This window comes from Bos indicus x Bos taurus, chromosome 4, assembly GCF_003369695.1.
Source record: "Bos indicus x Bos taurus breed Angus x Brahman F1 hybrid chromosome 4, Bos_hybrid_MaternalHap_v2.0, whole genome shotgun sequence".
Lineage (NCBI taxonomy): Eukaryota > Metazoa > Chordata > Mammalia > Artiodactyla > Bovidae > Bos > Bos indicus x Bos taurus.
In genome coordinates, this window is record NC_040079.1 from 25,746,807 (window position 1) to 25,766,250 (window position 19,444).

The 19,444-nt window shown below is 40.1% G+C and overlaps 2 protein-coding genes across 3 annotated transcripts in view; one reads left to right on the forward strand and one right to left on the reverse strand.

Moving 5' to 3' along the window:
- Window positions 1–1,163: 1,163 nt before the first annotated feature.
- On the reverse strand, window positions 1,164–10,878 carry SSMEM1 (serine rich single-pass membrane protein 1). The gene is made up of 3 exons (XM_027540330.1): window positions 10,651–10,878; window positions 4,292–4,346; window positions 1,164–1,995 (listed from the first exon to the last, which is right to left on the reverse strand). The coding sequence occupies exons 1-3, from the start codon at window positions 10,831–10,833 to the stop codon at window positions 1,508–1,510; spliced, it is 726 nt and encodes a 241-aa protein (XP_027396131.1). The 5' UTR covers window positions 10,834–10,878; the 3' UTR covers window positions 1,164–1,507.
- Window positions 10,879–13,329: 2,451 nt separating this feature from the next.
- The window catches only part of TMEM209 (transmembrane protein 209), a 32,278-nt gene continuing 26,163 nt past the window's right edge, over window positions 13,330–19,444 (forward strand). Inside the window, exons 1-6 of one of the 2 annotated variants that reach the window (XM_027538997.1) lie at window positions 13,330–13,433; window positions 14,395–14,531; window positions 14,674–14,732; window positions 15,552–15,683; window positions 16,337–16,578; window positions 17,645–17,846. In XM_027538997.1, the coding sequence (XP_027394798.1) occupies window positions 14,395–14,531; window positions 14,674–14,732; window positions 15,552–15,683; window positions 16,337–16,578; window positions 17,645–17,846 (772 nt within the window). In that variant the 5' untranslated portion in view covers window positions 13,330–13,433. Of the gene's footprint in view, window positions 13,598–14,394; window positions 14,532–14,673; window positions 14,733–15,551; window positions 15,684–16,336; window positions 16,579–17,644; window positions 17,847–19,444 lie in introns of both variants that reach the window. The other variant, XM_027538996.1, reaches the window with a different exon arrangement.

Genomic DNA, 19,444 nt, shown 5'->3' on the forward strand with positions numbered 1-19,444 from the left:
GTTGTATCTCTCCCAATACCCCATAAAAGGCTCAGTTCTTAGTATTTAGCTAGTCTTTATCAGTGTGGTATCCAAATCTTTCCCGAACACTTAAGCCCTTCTTAAGTGATCAGAGCCCTTGTGGCTTGTCTTTGCCAGACTCTTCTCTGGGATCTGGATCTTGTTTTGTATCCCAGTTGGAGTTCTGCCATCCTCCCGAATGGCCAACTATCTACTAGCTCTGCTTGAATTCCTGGCCCCACACTGGGGCCCACACTTAACTGGAAAACTTAGCCCAAGTATATCTGGATTGAGACTAACTTTCAGTAAAGACTCTTTCTTTGACAAATTCTAGTTAGTCTCCTCTGAGCCCTCTTCTTACCCTGATCTCACCCTTGGTGCCCATCCTGCCTTTGGCTGCCCAGACCAGTTTTTGCAAGAATTCTGCTAAGTAAGTTTAATGTTTCCCACTCTTGATTTCTGATCACCCTTGACATCTGATCAAGTTCCTCATCCTCCACTTTTGATGTGTAAGTCCTTGGTCTGCCTTTTGTACAAGAATCATGCTAGGTCAATTTAGCACAAATTCTCCTACCTTTGGTGGCTCCTTGTAGGAATTTTCTATCCCATCCACTGATACCCTTTCCTTGGCTACAAATCTCCACTTGAATTTGCTGATTTGGAGTTGAGCTTGATTTCTCTCCCCAGTTGCAATAGATTGGACACCTATTACAAGTAGTCGTGAATGAAGTCTCCCTTACCATTTTAACACTGTCGGAATAATTTTTGTAACACTTGTCATGCCTTTCAGACAATAATCATGGATAGCCCATGGCCCAGCTGTCCTTCTGGTCTACTGTAGGAATCGGGCCTCATTCCAGCTCCTTCTCACCAGCCCCAAGCTGATACATACGCAACAATACAGCTCATGTAGGAAATTCCCTGGTGGTCCAGTGGTTAGGACTCCATGGTTAGGATGCCATGCTCTCACTGCTGAGGGCCCAGGTTCAATCCCCAGTCGGGGAACTAAGATCTACAAGCTGTGCAGCCAAAAAAATATACAACTCAGGTAGACTCACCTGTAAATATGGATCTGGGGAATTGGGGCCAATTCTATTCCGACCAACATTCCCTAATTCATTCAGTCAACTGGATAATCAAAACATATGAATAAATTTAAGTGGTTTCTAAACATAAATATATTTTCAAAGACCTTCCTTATTTGTGTTACAGACATTAACAAAATACATACACTCAAGGCATAAAATATCTGTCTGGTGCTCTTTTGCATAAAAAAAATCATAGTGGATACAGATCTCTGATGCTTCAGTGGTGCCATAAACAAATTCACTGGCCTGTTTTTGGACAAAGAATTATCTGAAATTTTACCTCTTGGGTTCCAAGAATGTTTTTGTTGTTAGTAGAGAGACTTTATTGTAAAAGCCTCCTCATCTAGACCTCTGGTGATTTTTCATGTTTTATTCATCTCTTTCATTTGGCTTCAAGTGAGGTAAGGACTTGATAAAATTCAAAATTTACTGAATTTTGTCTTAATATCAGGTCCAGAATTTTCATCTCCCTTCACTGAGCTTGTTACTGAAGCATTTTGAAGGAAATGGCGAGTTAGCCATTCATTGGTTCTCATGGCTTTGCAGTGGAGGCAGGGCCTTTCCCTGATTTGGTAACCTCCCATATTCCTTTGCCTCTGAGCTATTTTTCTCTTCTTAATACCGGCTGGTGATGGGCGGTGTTCACTTTCACTCTCCTTCCATGAGGAGGCTCCGGAGTTAGATTCTTCACTGTCACACTCAGTAGTATCACTGTCATGTGGGGTCCGATTCACTTGACTGAATTCAGAATAGCGCCTCACTCGTCTTTGTTCAAGACAGGCATTGACCAAAGCCACTTCTGAGTCAGTTACAGGGGTAAGTTGGCTCTGCTTTGGTTTTTTCATCATTTGCAAAGAATCCCAGGCATCCTCTTTGCCTCGCCGCTTATTGGAAATATCTTTGCTTTCTAACAACAATGAAAGAAATCAACAAGTTAGGCACATTTTTGGTTACTATAACCTCATCTTACCTAAAAAGGAAGCCTATGGTGTGGCTCACTCTTTGCTGCCATTTGCCAAACCACCCCTTTTCCCCACATATTTTCAAGTGTTGGCAGCTGACTTCATTTTCCAGTGCCATACCAAAACTCCTAAAATCCAAAAGGATCAAATAGATGCTTGACATATTACTTTTGAAGTTTCATGGACCCTTGAAATAATATCAACAGAAAGGTCTCCAAACTTTTCTGAGGAGGACCCTTTTAACTTTTGCCTTGATGTTTTTGTTTTTTTTTTTTAATATTTATTTTTATTTACTTATTTGGCTGCACAGGGTCTTAACTGTGGCATGTGGGATCTAGTTCCCCAACCAGGGATCAAACCGAGGACCCCACATTGAAAGATCAGAGTCCTAGCCACTGGACCACCAGGCAAGTCCCTACCTTGATGTTTTAAAGATTCAAGTGTGTGTATGAATGTGATTTGGGTAGCAGAAAATGAAAAAGGATTTTCTCTGTATACACTGGTGTACTGGACTTGGCTCATATCAGCCAGCTCACAAGAAATGATAAACTTTCCAGAACCTTGCAAGACGGCTGCTAAATGTAGCCATTAGTCAAAATTAAATTATACATGCTTACCACTAAATCAATTTGCTACAAATAAATGTAATAAATATTCAGAATTCATCACTTCCTTAATTATTTTACTACATTTCATTATGAGGTTTGCTCTTGAAACTACTTTTTATGTCTGTTCTTTTTGGATATTAAAAATACTATGTAATGATGTGCTGTTATGCATCTCTTCCTAACTCCCATGTTCAGTGACATTATGTTGGTAACCTGAAAGTAGTTTTGATGGGATAAAAATCAACAAGCACTAAGAATCAGGTATTCATTTACGTAGATTTGTCAAGACAGGTTCTGTAGATTGTCTAGACAGGCTTCCCAGGTGGCACTAGTGGTAAAGAACCCGCCTACCAATGCAGGCGATATAAGAGACCTAGGTTTGATCCCTGGGTTGGGAAGATCCCCTGGAGGAGGAAATGGCAACCCACTCTGGTATTCTTGCCTGGAGAATCCAATGGATAGAGGAGCCTGGTGGGCTACAGTCCATGGGGTCACAAAGAGTTGGACATGACTGAAGCAACTTGGCACACAACCCAAAGTAGTGGAGAACATGTTACTGATGCAGATAACATTTAAAGGTATCATGCCTATAGCCACTATAATGTGAACAGCACCCAAAAATGAGGAAATATTCTTCCAGAGTATTCTAAAACTATTATCCAGCTCAGCAAAGAAGTCATTCACATCATTAACAACCAAGTTAAGTTCCAACATACCTCTTTGTGTTTCTTTTGTCCTATTCCTTAACTTAAAGGAAAGTAACAGTCATATTGGAACTAAACCCATTTATCTATTGTAACTATAGGTTGGCTAAGGCTGAAAATGGCCAAAATCAAAGAAGTACTTTGTGAGAATCAGCAGTCTATATGGAATTTACCCTAAAGTATATTATATATTTTATTATTTGTAAATTATCTGATATACATACTTTATACTAGTAAAATTTTAAATGCTATATACTACACACATTTTTGGAGAGCCAGTTGTTAAAGACTTATCAGCACACCACTGCTTGTGCGTGCTTAGTCACACCAGTCGTGTCCAACTCTCTGCGACCCCATGGACCATGGCCTGCCAGGCTCCTCTGTCCATGGGATTCTCCAGGCAAGAATTCCAGAGTGGGTTGCCATTTCCTTCTCCAGGGAGAAAGTATGAAGTGAGTGAAGTGAGTGAAGTGAAGTCGCTCAGTCGTGTCTGACTCTGCGACCCCATGGACTGTAGCCTACCAGGCTCCTCTGTCCATGAGATTTTCCAGGCAAGAGTACTGGAGTGGGGTGCCATGTCCTTCTCCACCACTGCTTATAAGTTATTCAAAAAGATGTCAGGTATAGCTCATAGCCTCGCAGAAACACTAGCAATAATTATGTGTGAAAGGCAAGCTGTGTGATGGGAGAATGCTGAGAAATGAAAAGACAGCTTGAGCTCTACCTACCAGTAATGTGTAGCCTCTAGCAGCTCTGCTGAAGTAGCTAAGCTGTCCTTCTGCACCAAAGCAAAGTGCTCATCCATGGGCCACCAGAGGTCTGGGGAGGCTCTATAACGCTCTTGGCTATTTATCTCTGTTGTCTGCTTTTCACACCCAACACATATTTTTTTCATCATAGTCCAATATCAAATAAGTGCTGGCTCTTACCTTTACTTGGTGAAGTACTTGTCCCATTGTCTTCATCCTTTTTCTTCTCAGACATCTATTTCAGAAATACAGATTAGTAATAGTGATCTCAGTTGGTTGTTTTTCACTCATATTTACTTAGACAGTGTCTAATTTTAAGCAGTCAGTGCGGTCCAATAACAAGAAGGCAATGGCACCCCACTCCAGTACTCTTGCCTGGAAAATCCCATGGATGGAGGAGCCTGGTAGGCTGCAGTCCATGGGGTCGCACAGAGTCGGACACGACTGAAGTGACTTAGCAGCAGCAGCGGTCCAATAAATACTTATTGAGTTCCTATTATAGTGATCCTACTTCTGCAGCCCATTAAGAAGACCATGCTTTGACAGCAGGATCTACCAAAATGTTTTGAACAGCAAAATGGAAAAAAGATCGAGAGAAAATAAGACCAATGACAACTTATAAGTTATAAAGTTTTCCTGAACTCACTGACATTATAGAGAAATACTGTTTAAATGTCATTTAAAAATGACTCAGTAAAGAATCTGCCTGCAATGTGGGAGACTTGGGTTCAGTCTCTGGGTTGGGAAGATCTCCTGGAGAAGGGAATGGCTACCCACTCCAGTATTCTCGCCCAGAGAATTCCATGGACAGAGGAGCCTGGAAGGCTACAGTCTATGGGGTTGCAAGCAGTCAGACACAACTGAGCAACTAACACAAAACATAATCTTAAAAAAATGATAGTACTAGGATTAGTTTTAAATTGCTTTTTAAAGGACATTTTATCAGGTCACATTATGATAATTCTTTAAGATCTTTATATGAATTTATAGACTTACTATCTCCTAAATCCTTCAGAAACATTATTCCAAAATGCAACCATAATATATTACTTGTGAACTTGGCAACCAGAAGAAATTGATTTCTTTGAATAATTCCAATTTCAAATATTCTGCCCCAATATTCCATAAATATATTTGTCCCATTTTTCAGATAAATATTCCACTTTTTGATGCTAAAAATTGTTTTGCCAAAAACTACACATACAAAGCAACTCTTTCAGAATATATCAAGTACTTTATAAATACTCATAACACTTTTGGCACATAATAATTCTGGGAATCTATGACTGAGAAATAAACTCCAAAAGAAAGTTTTATGTACAGACATATTCTCCCAATGTAATTAGGATAATATAAATACAAAATTCAAAAGTAGAAATAGTTAAATTATGACACAATCATATCATATATAGTTATAAAAATTATTATAATAAGGTTACGTCATAACATGAGGAAATGAATGTTATAATATTAATTTAAAAATCAAGATGCAAATTTGTATATGCAGTATGATCACAACTTAGCTAAAAATGTGAAAAGAAGAAATACTAAGGAATGTACACAAGAGTTAGCAATAGCGGCTTTGAGAGTTGAAATTGATTTTTTTTTCCATCTAATCCTTCAAACTGTCTACAATAAGGGGAAAAATGAATTTATGTAGAAAGCCAAACTACCTTTGGATTGAAAAGTACCATACTTGGGTATTTATAACTGCAGTCTGAGATCTTTGGCCCATTCTTTTCTTAATACTCCATCTTCACAATGTTTGATAAGTTTCTCTAATGAGGTGCCTCTTTGTTTTTGAGTTACTGAAATAATTTTCTGAGAATTTTGAGTGGAATCCTCTTTAAGGATACCTTTTTAAGAATGTTTTTGGGTGGGCTTATTTTAAATGTAAAATGTTTAGAGATGATTATGAAGATATTAGAAGTTTATGAACTTTAAAAAGTTAGGTTTATTTTCTTTTCATGGAAAGCTTCCATATTTGAGTTGACGTCAAATCAAAATAAAATCACAAAATCTAAAGAAAGACTTTACATCAAGCTAAGTGGAATCATATGAACTATGGTTACCAAAAGTATTTTATTAAGTGTCTCTGGGCTTGACTCAGTTGAGTGAAAACAGCAGAAGTGCCTGCCCCAAAGGGGAGGTTAGGATGGTAGGGAGCTCTGGGATATGGCTCTGCCTTTCTGCCACTGGGATTTTACCAAGCCACTTAACCCCTTCTTTTTTTTTTTTTTTTTTTCACTTAACCCCTTCTAAGCTCCACTTCCACATACGCAAAAAGAGGAGCTTGGACTGGGACTGGGACTGTTTGGGAAAATACCAGCACTGTCTGAATAAACACTAAACATATAAACTAAATATAGCATATATAGTCTGGCAAGAATACACAGAAGAACTGTACAAAAAAGACCTTCACGACCCAGATAATCACAATGGTGTGATCACTGACCTCGAGCCAGACATCCTGGAATGTGAAGTCAAGTGGGCCTTAGGAAGCATCACTATGAACAAAGCTAGTGGAGGTGATGGAATCCCAGTTGAGCTATTCCAAATCCTGAAAGATGATGCTGTGAAAGTGCTGCACTCAATATGCCAGCACATTTGGAAAACTCAGCAGTGGCCACAGGACTGGAAAAGGTCAGTTTTCATTCCAATCCTAAAGAAAGGCAATGCCAAAGAATGCTCAAACTACCGCACAATTGCACTCATCTCACACGCTAGTAAAGTAATGCTCAAAATTCTCCAAGCCAGGCTTCAGCAATATGTGAACCATGAACTTCCAGATGTTCAAGCTGGTTTTAGAAAAGGCAGAGGAACCAGAGATCAAATGGCCAACATCCGCTGGATCATGGAAAAAGCAAGAGAGTTCCAGAAAAACATCTATTTCTGCTTTATTGACTATGCCAAAGCCTTTGACTGTGTGGATCAGAATAAACAGTGGAAAATTCTTCAAGAGATGGGAATACCAGACCACCTGATCTGCCTCTTGAGAAATTTGTATGCAGATCAGGAAGCAACAGTTAGAACTGGACATGGAACAACAGACTGGTTCCAAACAGGAAAAGGAGTACGTCAAGGCTGTATATTGTCACCCTGTTTATTTAACTTATATGCAGAGTACATCATGAGAAATGCTGGACTGGAAGAAACACAAGCTGGAATCAAGATTGCCAGGAGAAATATCAATAACCTCAGATTTGCAGATGACACCACCCTTATGGCAGAAAGTGAAGAGGAACTCAAAAGCCTTTTGATGAAAGTGAAAGTGGAGAGTGAAAAAGTGGGCTTAAAGCTCAACATTCAGAAAACGAAGATCACAGCATCCGGTCCCATCACTTCATGGGAAATAGATGGGGAAACAGTGGAAACAGTGTCAGACTTTATTTTTCTGGGCTCCAAAATCACGGCAGATGGTGACTGCAGCCATGAAATTAAAAGACGCTTACTCCTTGGAAGGAAAGTTATGACCAACCTAGATAGCATATTGAAAAGCAGAGACATTACTTTGCCAACAAAGGTTCGGCTAGTCAAGGCTATGGTTTTTCCTGTGGTCATGTATGGATGTGAGAGTTGGACTGTGAAGAAGGCTGAGTGCCGAAGAAGTGATGCTTTTGAACTGTGGTGTTGGAGAAGACTCTTGAGAGTCCCTTAGACTGCAAGGAGATCCAACCAGTCCATTCTGAAGGAGATCAGCCCTGGGATTTCTTTGGAAGGAATGATGCTAAAGCTGAAACTCCAGTACTTTGGCCACCTCATGCGAAGAGTTGACTCATTGGAAAAGACTCTGATGCTGGGAGGGATTGGGGGCAGGAGGAGAAGGGGACGACAGAGGATGAGATGGCTGGATGGCATCACTGACTCGATGGACGTGAGTCTGGGTGAACTCCAGGAGTTGGTGATGGACAGGGAGGCCTGGCGTGCTGCGATTCACGGGGTTGCAAAGAGTCGGACACGACTGAGCGACTGATCTGATCTGATCTGATAGTCTATGAAAGCAAAAGGGTAAATGTGTCTTAAAAAGTGGCAGATCCAGAGGAGATCATTGTGCTTTATGTTGGAGGATAATTATCACCACATTTCCATCATGATTTTACCATTACCTCAAGGTTTGTAAATAAAGGTTCACAATTTAGCAGAGAAAATTAAGTTCAAAGTGAAGGAAAAATTTCATCCTTTTTGACTAGCTCGCATGTGGTTCTCAGATTTCAAATCTGGGACCCTTTAAGCTGCCATAAGGGTATAAAGAGAAAGACAAAACCTCTAAGATAATTAAGGCTTTAATCAGCACTTCAGTTCAGTTCAGTTCAATCCCTCAGTCATATCCGACTCTTTGCGACCCCATGGACTTTAATCAGCACTGAATAGATATAATTCAACATTTCAACTATGCTATGAAACAAACAAATGATATGGCAGGAAACCTGGGTCTATTCTGTCATAACCACTCATGACATTGGACAAGTCACTTAATCTCTTTGGACTTTATCGATGGAAAACAAACAAACAAAGGAAGGATACCAATATCTTCCTTGCCTACAAAGAGGAGGCTGGACCATACGCTCTTTTGAGGTCCTTGAAGCTCATTGCTCTATGACTCCGAAGAGCTGGTGCAAGTATGGGAGCAGAGAAATAGCTTAGACTTCTCAAATGGTCTTCATGATGAAATTGTCAAGAATCATTTTCAATTTTTTATTAATTTTCTAAAGTAGTTTTCTTGCCAATCTAGACAAATTCAATGTACTTAGCTAGGGCGTCTAAAGACCTGTATAAGTTATCAGTATTCTGAATATTCTTTTGGCAAAATATCTACCTTAAGCATATAGACTGTAGATAAAACTTATTTTTATGGGGAGGAGGTAGAGAATAGTCTTTGATTATTATAATGGAATCTAGCTGGCATAGACATAACATGCCTCCTCCTCTCCATCCATCTAGAGCTGATACAGCACTCAGTTTAGCTGACCATTGCCAGCCCAGTGCTCTGGCTGTAAGGCTAAATGGTAGTGGTTTTATTAATCATCAGCCTGGTAATAATGGCCAGCAAGGATTCCATATCAGTGACTTATAAGAGCTCAGTTACTCATAATATATGGGAGCATCAAAGCTCTGATTAAGTGGACTATCTCACTCTTTTTGTGTATGTGTGAAAGTTGTTCAGTCATGTCCAACTTTCTGTGACACCATGGACAGTAGCCTGCCAGGCTCCTCTGTCCACGGAATTCTTCAGGTAAGAATATTGGAGCGGGTGAAAGAAAGAAAGTACAAATCACTCAGTTGTGTCCGACTCTTTGCAACCCCATGAACTGTAACCTACCAGGCTCCTCCATCCATGAGATTTTCCAGGCAGGAGTACTGGAGTGGGTTGCCATTTCCATCTCCAGGCAATCTTCCCAACCTGAGGATCAAAACCAGGTCTCCCACATTGCAGGAAGATTCGTTACCATCTGAGCCACGAGAGATGACCAAGATGGCATTTTCTTCTCCTAGTAGTGGTCCAGAAGGGTGACTTTAGCTCTGTTTAGTTTAGTTCTGGATCTTATTCTGTGTGGATAATGTACTGCCTCATTCCCACAACATGTGTCCTATAAATATGACAACTTTGGTATCTTTGATTAGAATTACATCCAAAGGGAATTTGGAGGTCATTAACCAGTAGGGAGATCAGCCCTGGGATTTCTTTGGAAGGAATGATGCTAAAGCTGAAACTCCAGTACTTTGGCCACCTCATGCGAAGAGTTGACTCATTGGAAAAGACTCTGATGCTGGGAGGGAAAAGACTCTGATGCTGGGAGGGATTGGGGGCAGGAAGAGAAGGGGACAACAGAGAATGAGATGGCTGGATGGCATCACTGACTCGATGGACGTGAGTCTGAGTGAACTCCGGGAGTTGGCGATGGACAGGGAGGCCTGGCGTGCTGAGATTCATGGGGTCACAAAGGCTCAGACACGACTGAGCGACTGAACTGAACTGAACTGAACCAGTAGGGAAGTTTACCCCAGCTTACTTAGCATGTGGAGAATTTAGCAACTGAGAACAATCTAAATGTCTCAAAATTGCAGATTTGCTATGCTGCAACCGTAAGACAAAATTATGCAGTCATTAAGAGTGCTTCTTCTGTGTGAAAATAATTTGATGAAGTATTACAACATAATGTTAAGTTTAAAAAAGCAGGATATGAAAATATATACAACACAATGCAAACCATCTAAGATAAAAAATAGAGATGAAGAGAGATATACTATGATACAAAAAAAAAAAAAAAAAGAACTAGAAGAACATACTCCAAAATGTTAACAGTGGTTATCTCTAGGAAATAAGAAACAGTACATCAATTTTCTTCATCCTTTACTATATTTTTGGATCCTCTAGAATGATACTGCATTATTTTCAAAACTAGAAAACAAACTTGTAAAAACTAGTTTCACCACTGTAAAATTTATTTTATGGAAATTCCCTAGTATACAGTAAATCTACTTAAATATATATTATTTAAAATGAAAAATCAAAAATAAAATGAAAAATCATATCCTACCCAGACAGAAGCCCTAGAGAAGAACATCAGGACCAGTATAATGACAAAATACCAAAGCAGGAAGTTCCCTATTGTCCCACAAGAGTCATCCTTCCGGCATTCATAATCTTGATTTGGAATGGTAAAACTTATAGGAATGGCGGGAGGATCCACCTCCCAAAATAAAGAAAAAAGATCTCCCATGATGACTTCTTGCTTTGAAAATAAAACATGCTCATAGGGATGAAGATGACTGGGAAGTACTTGAGGTGTATGACAACTTCCTTGGCAACCTATTATGACATATACACTTCATTAATTGTGACAGGAACTGACAAACATTTCTTGGATTGCTACATTTTTGGAAGATTTGTGTAAGTCACATCTATGAAAATTTAAGGTAATTCCCCATACCTCAATATGGTGCATTCTGCCTTAATCTTTTTGTGTATGTGTCTTGAAACTTGTATACATGGTATTTTCTTTACGTAAATCTAAGTCTCTAAGGTATCCATTCATTTTTCAGTCTCTTTGATATACATCATACCATTGTAATCTAACATACATAGTTCTAATGTGTTGTAGACTGAACTGTGGTCCCCAAAAAGCCTATGTTGAAACCTCAAGCCCCGATTTGACTATAATTGTAGATAGAGCCTAAAAAGAGGTAATTAAAGTTAAATGAAGTCATAAGGATGGGGCCCTAGTCCAATATGACTGGTGTTCTTATGAGAAAAGGAAGAGACATCAAGAACGTGCAAGCACAGGGGGGAAAAAGAAAAGGCTATGTGAGGACACAGAAGAGGGCCATCTGCAAGCCAAAGGACACAGGCTCAGGAGAAATCAATCCTGCTAGCACCTTGATCTTAGATTTCCAACCTCTAACTGTGAAAAAAATTAATTCCTATTGTTTAAGCTATGCAGTCTGTGGTATTTTCCTATGGCAACCCTGGAAAACTAATACATAATGCCAACAATGTATCTAAATTAGGTAGTAGTGTTCCTTTCTAAGCCTTGAATAAATGCACAGTAATTCACAGATTACATTAAGAAGGAAAACATAGATGTGTCTGTTGTGAGTTACATGAAACATGTACAGTTTCTTTCAGACATGTGTTGGGGAGGAAACTGGTATTCTAATTTTCTGTGTGTGTTAGTCGCTCAGTCATGTCGGACTCTTCTTTGAGATCCCATGGACTATAGCCCACCAGGCTCCTCTGTCCACGGATTCTCTGGGCAAGAATACTGGAGTGGGTTGCCATTTCCTTCTGCATTCTAATTTTGAACATTTGAACAATTTTCAAGTTAGTTCATCCCCAAATCTAAAACTAGAGCAAACCACAGTTGCTGCTAAGGCAATCTGCTGCTGCTGCTGCTAAGTTGCCTCAGTCGTGTCCGACTCTGTGCGACCCCATAGACGGCAGCCCACCAGGTTGCCCCGTCCCTGGGATTCTCCAGGCAAGAACACTGGAGTGGGTTGCCATTTCCTTCTCCAATGCATGAAAGTGAAAAGTGAAAGTGAAGTCGCTCAGTGCTGTCCAACTCTAGCGACCCCATGGACTGCAGCCTACCAGGCCCCTCCATCCATGGGATTTTCCAGGTAAAAATACTGGAGTGGGGTGCCATTGCCTTAAAAGTATAAAAACTCCACTTTAAAAAAAAATCAGTTAGATCTTTAAGAGCATAGCATACCTGCAGATTTTCATTAACATGCAATACCACAAGAAAACTTCATTTTCTTCTGTTGAAACTTAGAAGCATTTTAGGAAAATTTCTGGCCATTGGGACGTGCTGTGACAATCCACTGGTTTATCAGAACACAGTGTGATGTTTTTATTAGAGACACGCTTCTTTGCATCCCCACAAGCAAGTCTCCAGACCTTGTGCATCCTGAACCTTGACTGTTTCAGGCCCGTGTCACCTCCTCCAGGAAGCTTGCAGGGATCTCTGGCTGGGCCCACCACGCTTCCTTAGGGCTCACTGCACTCCACCTCACCTACCTTTCTAGTGCACCTTCCCGCCTCCCCATTCCACCCCAATCCTCTCTCTGAGCTACTCCAGGCAGAAACCAGGGAAAGTTTTACTTTCACACCATCCCGCGCGGTTCAGCGGCACATTGTAGGCATCTATATTTGTTAAATAAAAGTAAACTGAACTCCCTGATGAATCTTTTCCTCAGGATTAGAAGTTCTTCCAAAGAATATGCATGAAAAGTAAAGACTGTTTCTTTTTAAAACCTCAAAACCACTAACAACTTTAACAAAACACAATTTGCTTTTTCTTGTTACTGCTGCAACCTCATTACACGGATATTTAAAAATTTACATGGGGTCAGGACACATAATTTTTTTTTAACACAGAGGTGTGAAAAATGCTTTCTCATTGCTGAAGGTGTCTGGACACATTACCAAGTACTCTGTATCCTACAGTTACCCACATTGCTTAATAAAATCTGCTCAAAAATATAAGTCCATAAACGCCCAAAGGAAGCTAAAATGATATTAATATATAGAAAATCAGCTTGTTATAGTTATTACTTTTTACTGTGGGTTCAGAACCTGGTCTGAATTTTTGCTGCTCAGCTTTCTCCCCGCACCAGAGTGGGAGCCACAGATCCGGAGACTGTTTCCCTGGTAACGCTCCTAGCCTTTCCCCCGCCCCTCCTCCTCTTCCCGCGAGAAGAGACAGTCCCGTCCTTCCGGTAACTGGAGACGCACGAGCGGGTCGATTTCGCTGTCTCGCTTGGTTTCGCGCATGTGCGGTGGAGAGTGGCGCGAACCCGCCACTTCCGGCCGAAGAACACGGTGCGTTTTCGGGGTCATCTTTGTGCTTCCTGGACTAGGAGTCCGCGCGGGCCGTAGGAGTTTCGCGCCTGCGGACCTGGCGAGGGTTCAGCCAAAGGGGAATGTGGCCAGACCACCCACTGCCCGTAGTGGAAGGGAGGAAAGAAGCCATAGGAGTTGCTAAAGTTTGTACTGGGACAGCCAGGGAGGGAAGCTTTCTGCACTGGGGATTATTGACTCCTGGTCAGGGTGGCGGGAAGGGTACTGATCTGTACTTAATGGGATACGACTCCCTAGAGCAGGAACAGGCCTTAACACTTGTCTGCAAAAGATTGGCCCTAGCGAAACAGAGGAAGTATACATCCCAATGTGGACCAAAACTGCTCACTGTCCCCACTCACCCTTATTCCGTTCACACCGCGAGTATTCGCCCTTCTAAAACCTAAATCCTTGTACTTTTATTAGCAACACAAAACGGAGATGGCCTGGGTGCAGAGTTGGTAAAGATCGTAGGCAGTTAATGATTTCTGCACAAGCATGTAGCAGGAGAATAATGACGTATTTTATTTGGAATATTTTCTCACCAAACTTGGTGTTTTGGATTTCTTATAGCTCTTGGCCTGGTCCTTGTTACATATTCCAAAAACACAACACTAATCCTTGAATTGCAAAGTAAGACAGTTTTCTTTATTGGGAATGTTAAATTATTCTCTGAAGGGACCACCCAGTTCTCTGTTGATTACACTGTGGTGCCAATGAAGCTGTCATTTAGGGTTCCTTTTTCATATTAAAGGGTATTAATTAATATTAAAGGGTATTAACTAATATTAAAGGGGAAAAACATTAGAAAGATGAGGAAAAGTATGTGCAATTTTAAGTTACCCACTGGGTGACTGAACAACAATAATAGACACAAGTTTGATTTCTTAAATGGAGCAGTAGTTCCTTTTGATTAATTCCTAAGCTTTTTGATTTTGAACAGATGCAAGGGGAGCCAAACCCAAGTGCTTCCCTTATTGACAGAACCATCAAGATGAGAAGAGAAACAGAAGCTAGGAAAGTGGTTTTAGCCTGGGGACTCCTAAATGTGTCTATGGCTGGAATGATATATACTGAAATGTAAGTTAATTAGCCAAAAAAAGTGGGAAAAAAGTAAAAATTGAAGAGGCCAACAGTTGATTCCACAAGTTTTGTGTTTTGATTTTTGGGGGGTGTGTGTGTGTGTGTCTTAATATTAAAAAGCCTTTCTGATTTTTTTCAGGACTGGAAAATTGATTAGTTCTTATTATAATGTGACATATTGGCCCCTCTGGTATATAGGTAAGTAATTTTCACTGTGATTTAGAGTTACTCCCAATGAAAAACTGCACTCAAGTTGAATTCAACTTAGTATTCATTCCTTTATTCAACACATATTTGAATGCCTGCTATGTTCCCAAAACTGGGAATACACTAGGAAGGGAACAAGGTCCATACCCTCATGGGAGGAATACTCTAGTAGAAGAGACAATCAGTTAATAAACAGTACAATTCCAGGTAATCATGAGTTCTGTTAAGAAAAATAAACTTTGGAGCTGGTAAGATTTGTATTTGTTATTCTCCCTGAATTGCCTTCCTTACTTCTCTATGTTTTCACCTTTCAAGATCAACCAGATTTTTTTCCCATTGATACCTTCCTCGGTTTCCTCTCTCTGTTCTTCAGTAGTTCTTAGGTATAATGAGTCTTTGTGGCCATTAAAATAAATTCCAAAGTCTAATACATACATTAAAGTCTTGATAGGGAAGTGATGGGGCAAGTGGAAGAGCAAGAGTTTTGAAATCTGTATACCTGAATTAGAATCATGTCTTCAGTGACTAGCTGTGTGCTATCGCAAAAGTCACCTGACTTCTTTACACCTGTTGGCAGAGCTTTAAAATCAAGGTGAAAATGTTTATTGTAAAAGGATTAATGATAATATTTTGAAACTCACTGGTAAATGCCCTACACATAATAGACATTCATTAGATGTTAACTGTTAATGAGGAATAAGAGTATAGTTTTTAATTTTTTTGTTTTTAATTTGCTAAAGTATGCATGGTTTTCTTTCTCCCATTTAAATGTTCCACTCCCCTTTTAAAAAATAAATTGTTCTCTTCCAGAGCTTGCCCTTGCATCTCTCTTCAGTCTAAATGCCTTATTTGATTTTTGGAGGTATTTCAAATGCACTGTGGCAGCAACAAGTCTGGTTGTTAGCCCTGAACAGCAAACACTTTTAGGGCTGAAAACAGCTGGTAAGTGTTTTATACCTTTTGCAAAGGTGAGGGGAAAGTTTGGCAGTAAATCTCTCAATTTAATTTTCTCATAAACTCAGCTAGAAGGGATTTCTAACGCCATCTGATTCAACTCTATTAAACAGTTTTACAATAAATTGTCTTAAGACCAATGATTATATTCCTATTTATATAAATTAAATAACATTCATAGCCTCATGGAAGTTTGTTCCATGGTTTAATTACGGTTAAAATTAAATGACTAATTTTTGCTGCATTAAAGCCAGTTTCTTATTTTGACTTGATGGAAAATGGTACACAACCATTTGTGTCTTTTGGTAATAATACTTTATGTAATTTAACAACCAAGTCACACTTACTTGCCATTTCCCTGACAAAGATTCAGTTCATTGCATTTGTTTTCATAGAAATTTTATTTACTGTATGTGTGCTCAGTTGCTCAGCCGTGACGGATTCTTTGCAACTCTTTGAAACTCACTGGTAAAATTTTTGATCTATGGACTGTGGCCCTCGGGGCTCCTCTGTCTGTGGAGTGGGTTGCCATTTCCTCCTCCAGGGGATCTTCCTTACCCAGGGGTCGAACTCTCATCTCTTGTGTCTTCTTCATTGGCAGGCAGTATACTTACACACAATTATTTGTCTGTTCCTTCTAGTTGTACAGACTACTCCTCCACGTGATCTGGCAGCAGCCCAAATCCCTCCCTCTCCACCTTCTCCTTCAATTCAGGGTCAGAGTGTGTTAAGTTATAGCCCATCTCGCTCACCCAGTACCAGCCCCAAGTTCACCACCAGCTGTATAACTGGATATAGCCCTCAGCTGCAAGGTCTGTCATCAGGTGGCAGTGGGTCTTACAGCCCCGGAGTGACCTACTCACCCATCAGTGGTTATAACAAGGTAGGCCTCTTATCTCCTACGATTTGACTTACTGTTTCTATTACTACTACTATTTTGATTACTATTTTAAAAGTGGGAGGTTTGAATTGAAAATCACCTAGTGAGTCGAAACTCTTTTTTTTTTAATCAATGAAGAAACCCAGAATCAGTGGGTAATTGACTTGCCCAAATTTGCCTATTTAAGAGCCAGGAACAGGGCTTCCTTGGTGGCTCAGTGGTGAAGAATCTGCCAGCCGGTACAGGAGACATGGGTTTGATCCCTAGTCTGGGAAGATTGCCATGAGACTACTAAACCTTGCACTGCAGTCACTGAGCCTGCCCTCCAGAGCCCGGGAGCCACAACTACTGTGCCGTGTGTAGCAACTGCTAATAAGAGAAACGACCGCAATGAGAAGCCCGCACAGGAGAGGGAAGCCCCCAGTCTCCACAGCTAGAGGAAAACCTGCACGCACAGCAGTGAAGAGCCAGCACAGCCAAAAATTTTAAAAAAGAGCCAAGAATAGAACCCAGATTTCCTGACACCAGTTAGAAGTTCTTTATATCACATCTTAAAAGAATCCTCAAAAAAAAAAAAAAAAAAAGATTTAGCTTTTGCAAAAGACAATGTACTGAGGGTCACCATCTAGGATTTTTCTGCAGACTCTTTATTTATTTATTTGTTTAATTTTATTTTGGGGTGTACAGCATGGCATGTAGGGTGATGGTTCCCTACTATCTCTTGTTAAGTGAGGAGTGTCTGGCAATGAAAACAAGACCTGTGTGCAAGTCTTTGTATGGGTATAAATTTTCCGCTTTTTTGGGTAAATGCAAAGGAGCAGGATGTTTGCTATTGTATGGTTTAGTTTTGTACGAAAGTGCCACACTGTCTTCCAAAGTGACTACTGTTTTGCATTCCACCAGCAATGAATCCAAGTTCCTGTTACTCTACATCCTTGCCAGCGTTTGATGTTCAGTGCTCTGGATTTTGACCATTCTAGTTGGTGTGTTACTTTTTGAAAGTTCAAAAACCAAAACAAAGAAGTATCAATTAAAGAGAAATAAAGTCAAGTTCTTTCACTTTGTACAGCTGGCAAGCTATAGTCCCTCTCCTCCTCCTCCGTATCCTACGACCGTTGGTCCAGTGGAGAGCAGTGGGCTGAGATCTCGCTACCGCTCCTCACCCACCGTCTACAACTCCCCTACTGACAAAGAAGACTACATGACCGACCTGCGAACCTTGGATACTTTCCTTAGAAGTGAAGAAGAAAAACAGCAGAGAGTTAAGCTGGGTATGTATATATTTTACTTGGAGCTAATATACATATTTGGGGTGTTGGTTATTGTTCATATATTATTTTTCTTACTTTGATCCTATGCATAATTGTTTCAAATCTTTTTACTAATACACCTTGTGTAGCTTAGCAGAGGAATTTATTTTGTTTTTGTATTTTGTGCTGTTGGAGAAGGCAATGGCACCCCACTCCAGTACTCTTGCCTGGAAAATCCCATGGACCGAGGAGCCTGGTAGGCTGCAATCCATGGGGTCGCTAAGAGTCAGACACGACTGAGCGACTTCACTTTCACTTTTCACTTTTATGCATTGGAGAAGGAAATGGCAACCCACTCCAGTGTTCTTGCCTGGAGAATCCCAGGGACGGGGGAGCCTGGTGGGCTGCCGTCTATGGGGTCGCACAGAGTCGGACACGACTGAAGTGACTTAGCATAGCATAGCATAGCATTTTGTGCTGTTAGAATCAAATTCATCAAAATTTAAGATGTAAAATAGAGCTGAGCTAACAGAAATCTTAAACCTTTCATTTACGATTAAAAGCTTTTTTGTATAACGTAATTTATAATTTGTTTAAAAGTTGAGGTTATAAACTGTTTTTGAAGCGGTGTGTGGCAGGGCGTGGTGAAGTGAGGGTTGTCTCTTGGGGTAGTTCTTGTGAAGGTCGGTGTAGCAGGGAGAATGGAGGGAGCATGGATTTACACCAGACATGCTGCTGTTCTTCAGAACATTTTTTAACTTGTCTCTTGTTTACCTTGGGAAACAATGTTAGCAAATCTTAATCTCTTTGGGGTGGATTTGATTATTACAAAGTCAATTATTTGAAACCAAATTAGGTTATCGAGCCGAGTAATGATTTTTCCCCCTCAGGAACTTTAACAGAAAGCGCCTTCGGTGCTAAAGCACGGCCGCAATGAGGAAGCCAGTTATTGGACCATGGCTCTTTGTGTCACTCGAAGTCTCTCTATTGATTTTTAATTTAATTTTGCCTGAAAGTGCCACAGATGTCAAAGGAACAAATCAATATTACCTTGTTATTTGTCGATACATGCTTTTTCTTCTTTTTAAATTCGGAAATATTTCAAGGAAACCGAAAATTACAGAGTAAAATACAAAGAACCCTGTGTACCCTCTACATTGCCTTTGTCACAGCCAGATATTTTCTGGCTTCCATTTTTATTTCTTCTTTAACCTATACAAGTTATTTAGAAATACTGTTTGGAAGTTTTATTGGTGATTGGTGTTGCTTTGAATTTCCAAATATGGGAAATGAAAGGCTTCGTTATCTTTTTTTTCCCTCCCCTAAGTTAATTGTATGGTGACTAGAGGTTTTGATCTGTACCCTATTAATTTTTTCATAGTTTTTGAAGCCTGTACCTAGGCCTGCTATTTATGACCACTTTTTGTGAGTGGATCTTAGTGTGTTGAAAAGAATGCATAGTCTATAAATATTGGGCTTCTTGTTTGTTCATTGAGTCAAGCTTCATAATGATATTCTTAAATTCTTTATTAATTTTTATCTGCTTAATTTATTACTAAGAAAGTGTGCTAAATGCACCCACTGATTGTTTCCCAATAAATGTCTCCCTGTAACTGTCA

Excerpts from the sequence above, each read along its gene's own strand:
- SSMEM1 (XM_027540330.1), bottom strand. The coding sequence starts at position 10,833 with ATGGGAGATCTTTTTTCTTTATTTTGGGAGGTGGATCCTCCCGCCATT. Across the intron at positions 4,347-10,650 it reads TCTCTAGGGCTTCTGTCTGG|ATGTCTGAGAAGAAAAAGGA; the intron begins GTAGGATATGAT and ends TTTCTGAAATAG. Across the intron at positions 1,996-4,291 it reads AAGTACTTCACCAAGTAAAG|AAAGCAAAGATATTTCCAAT; the intron begins GTAAGAGCCAGC and ends CATTGTTGTTAG.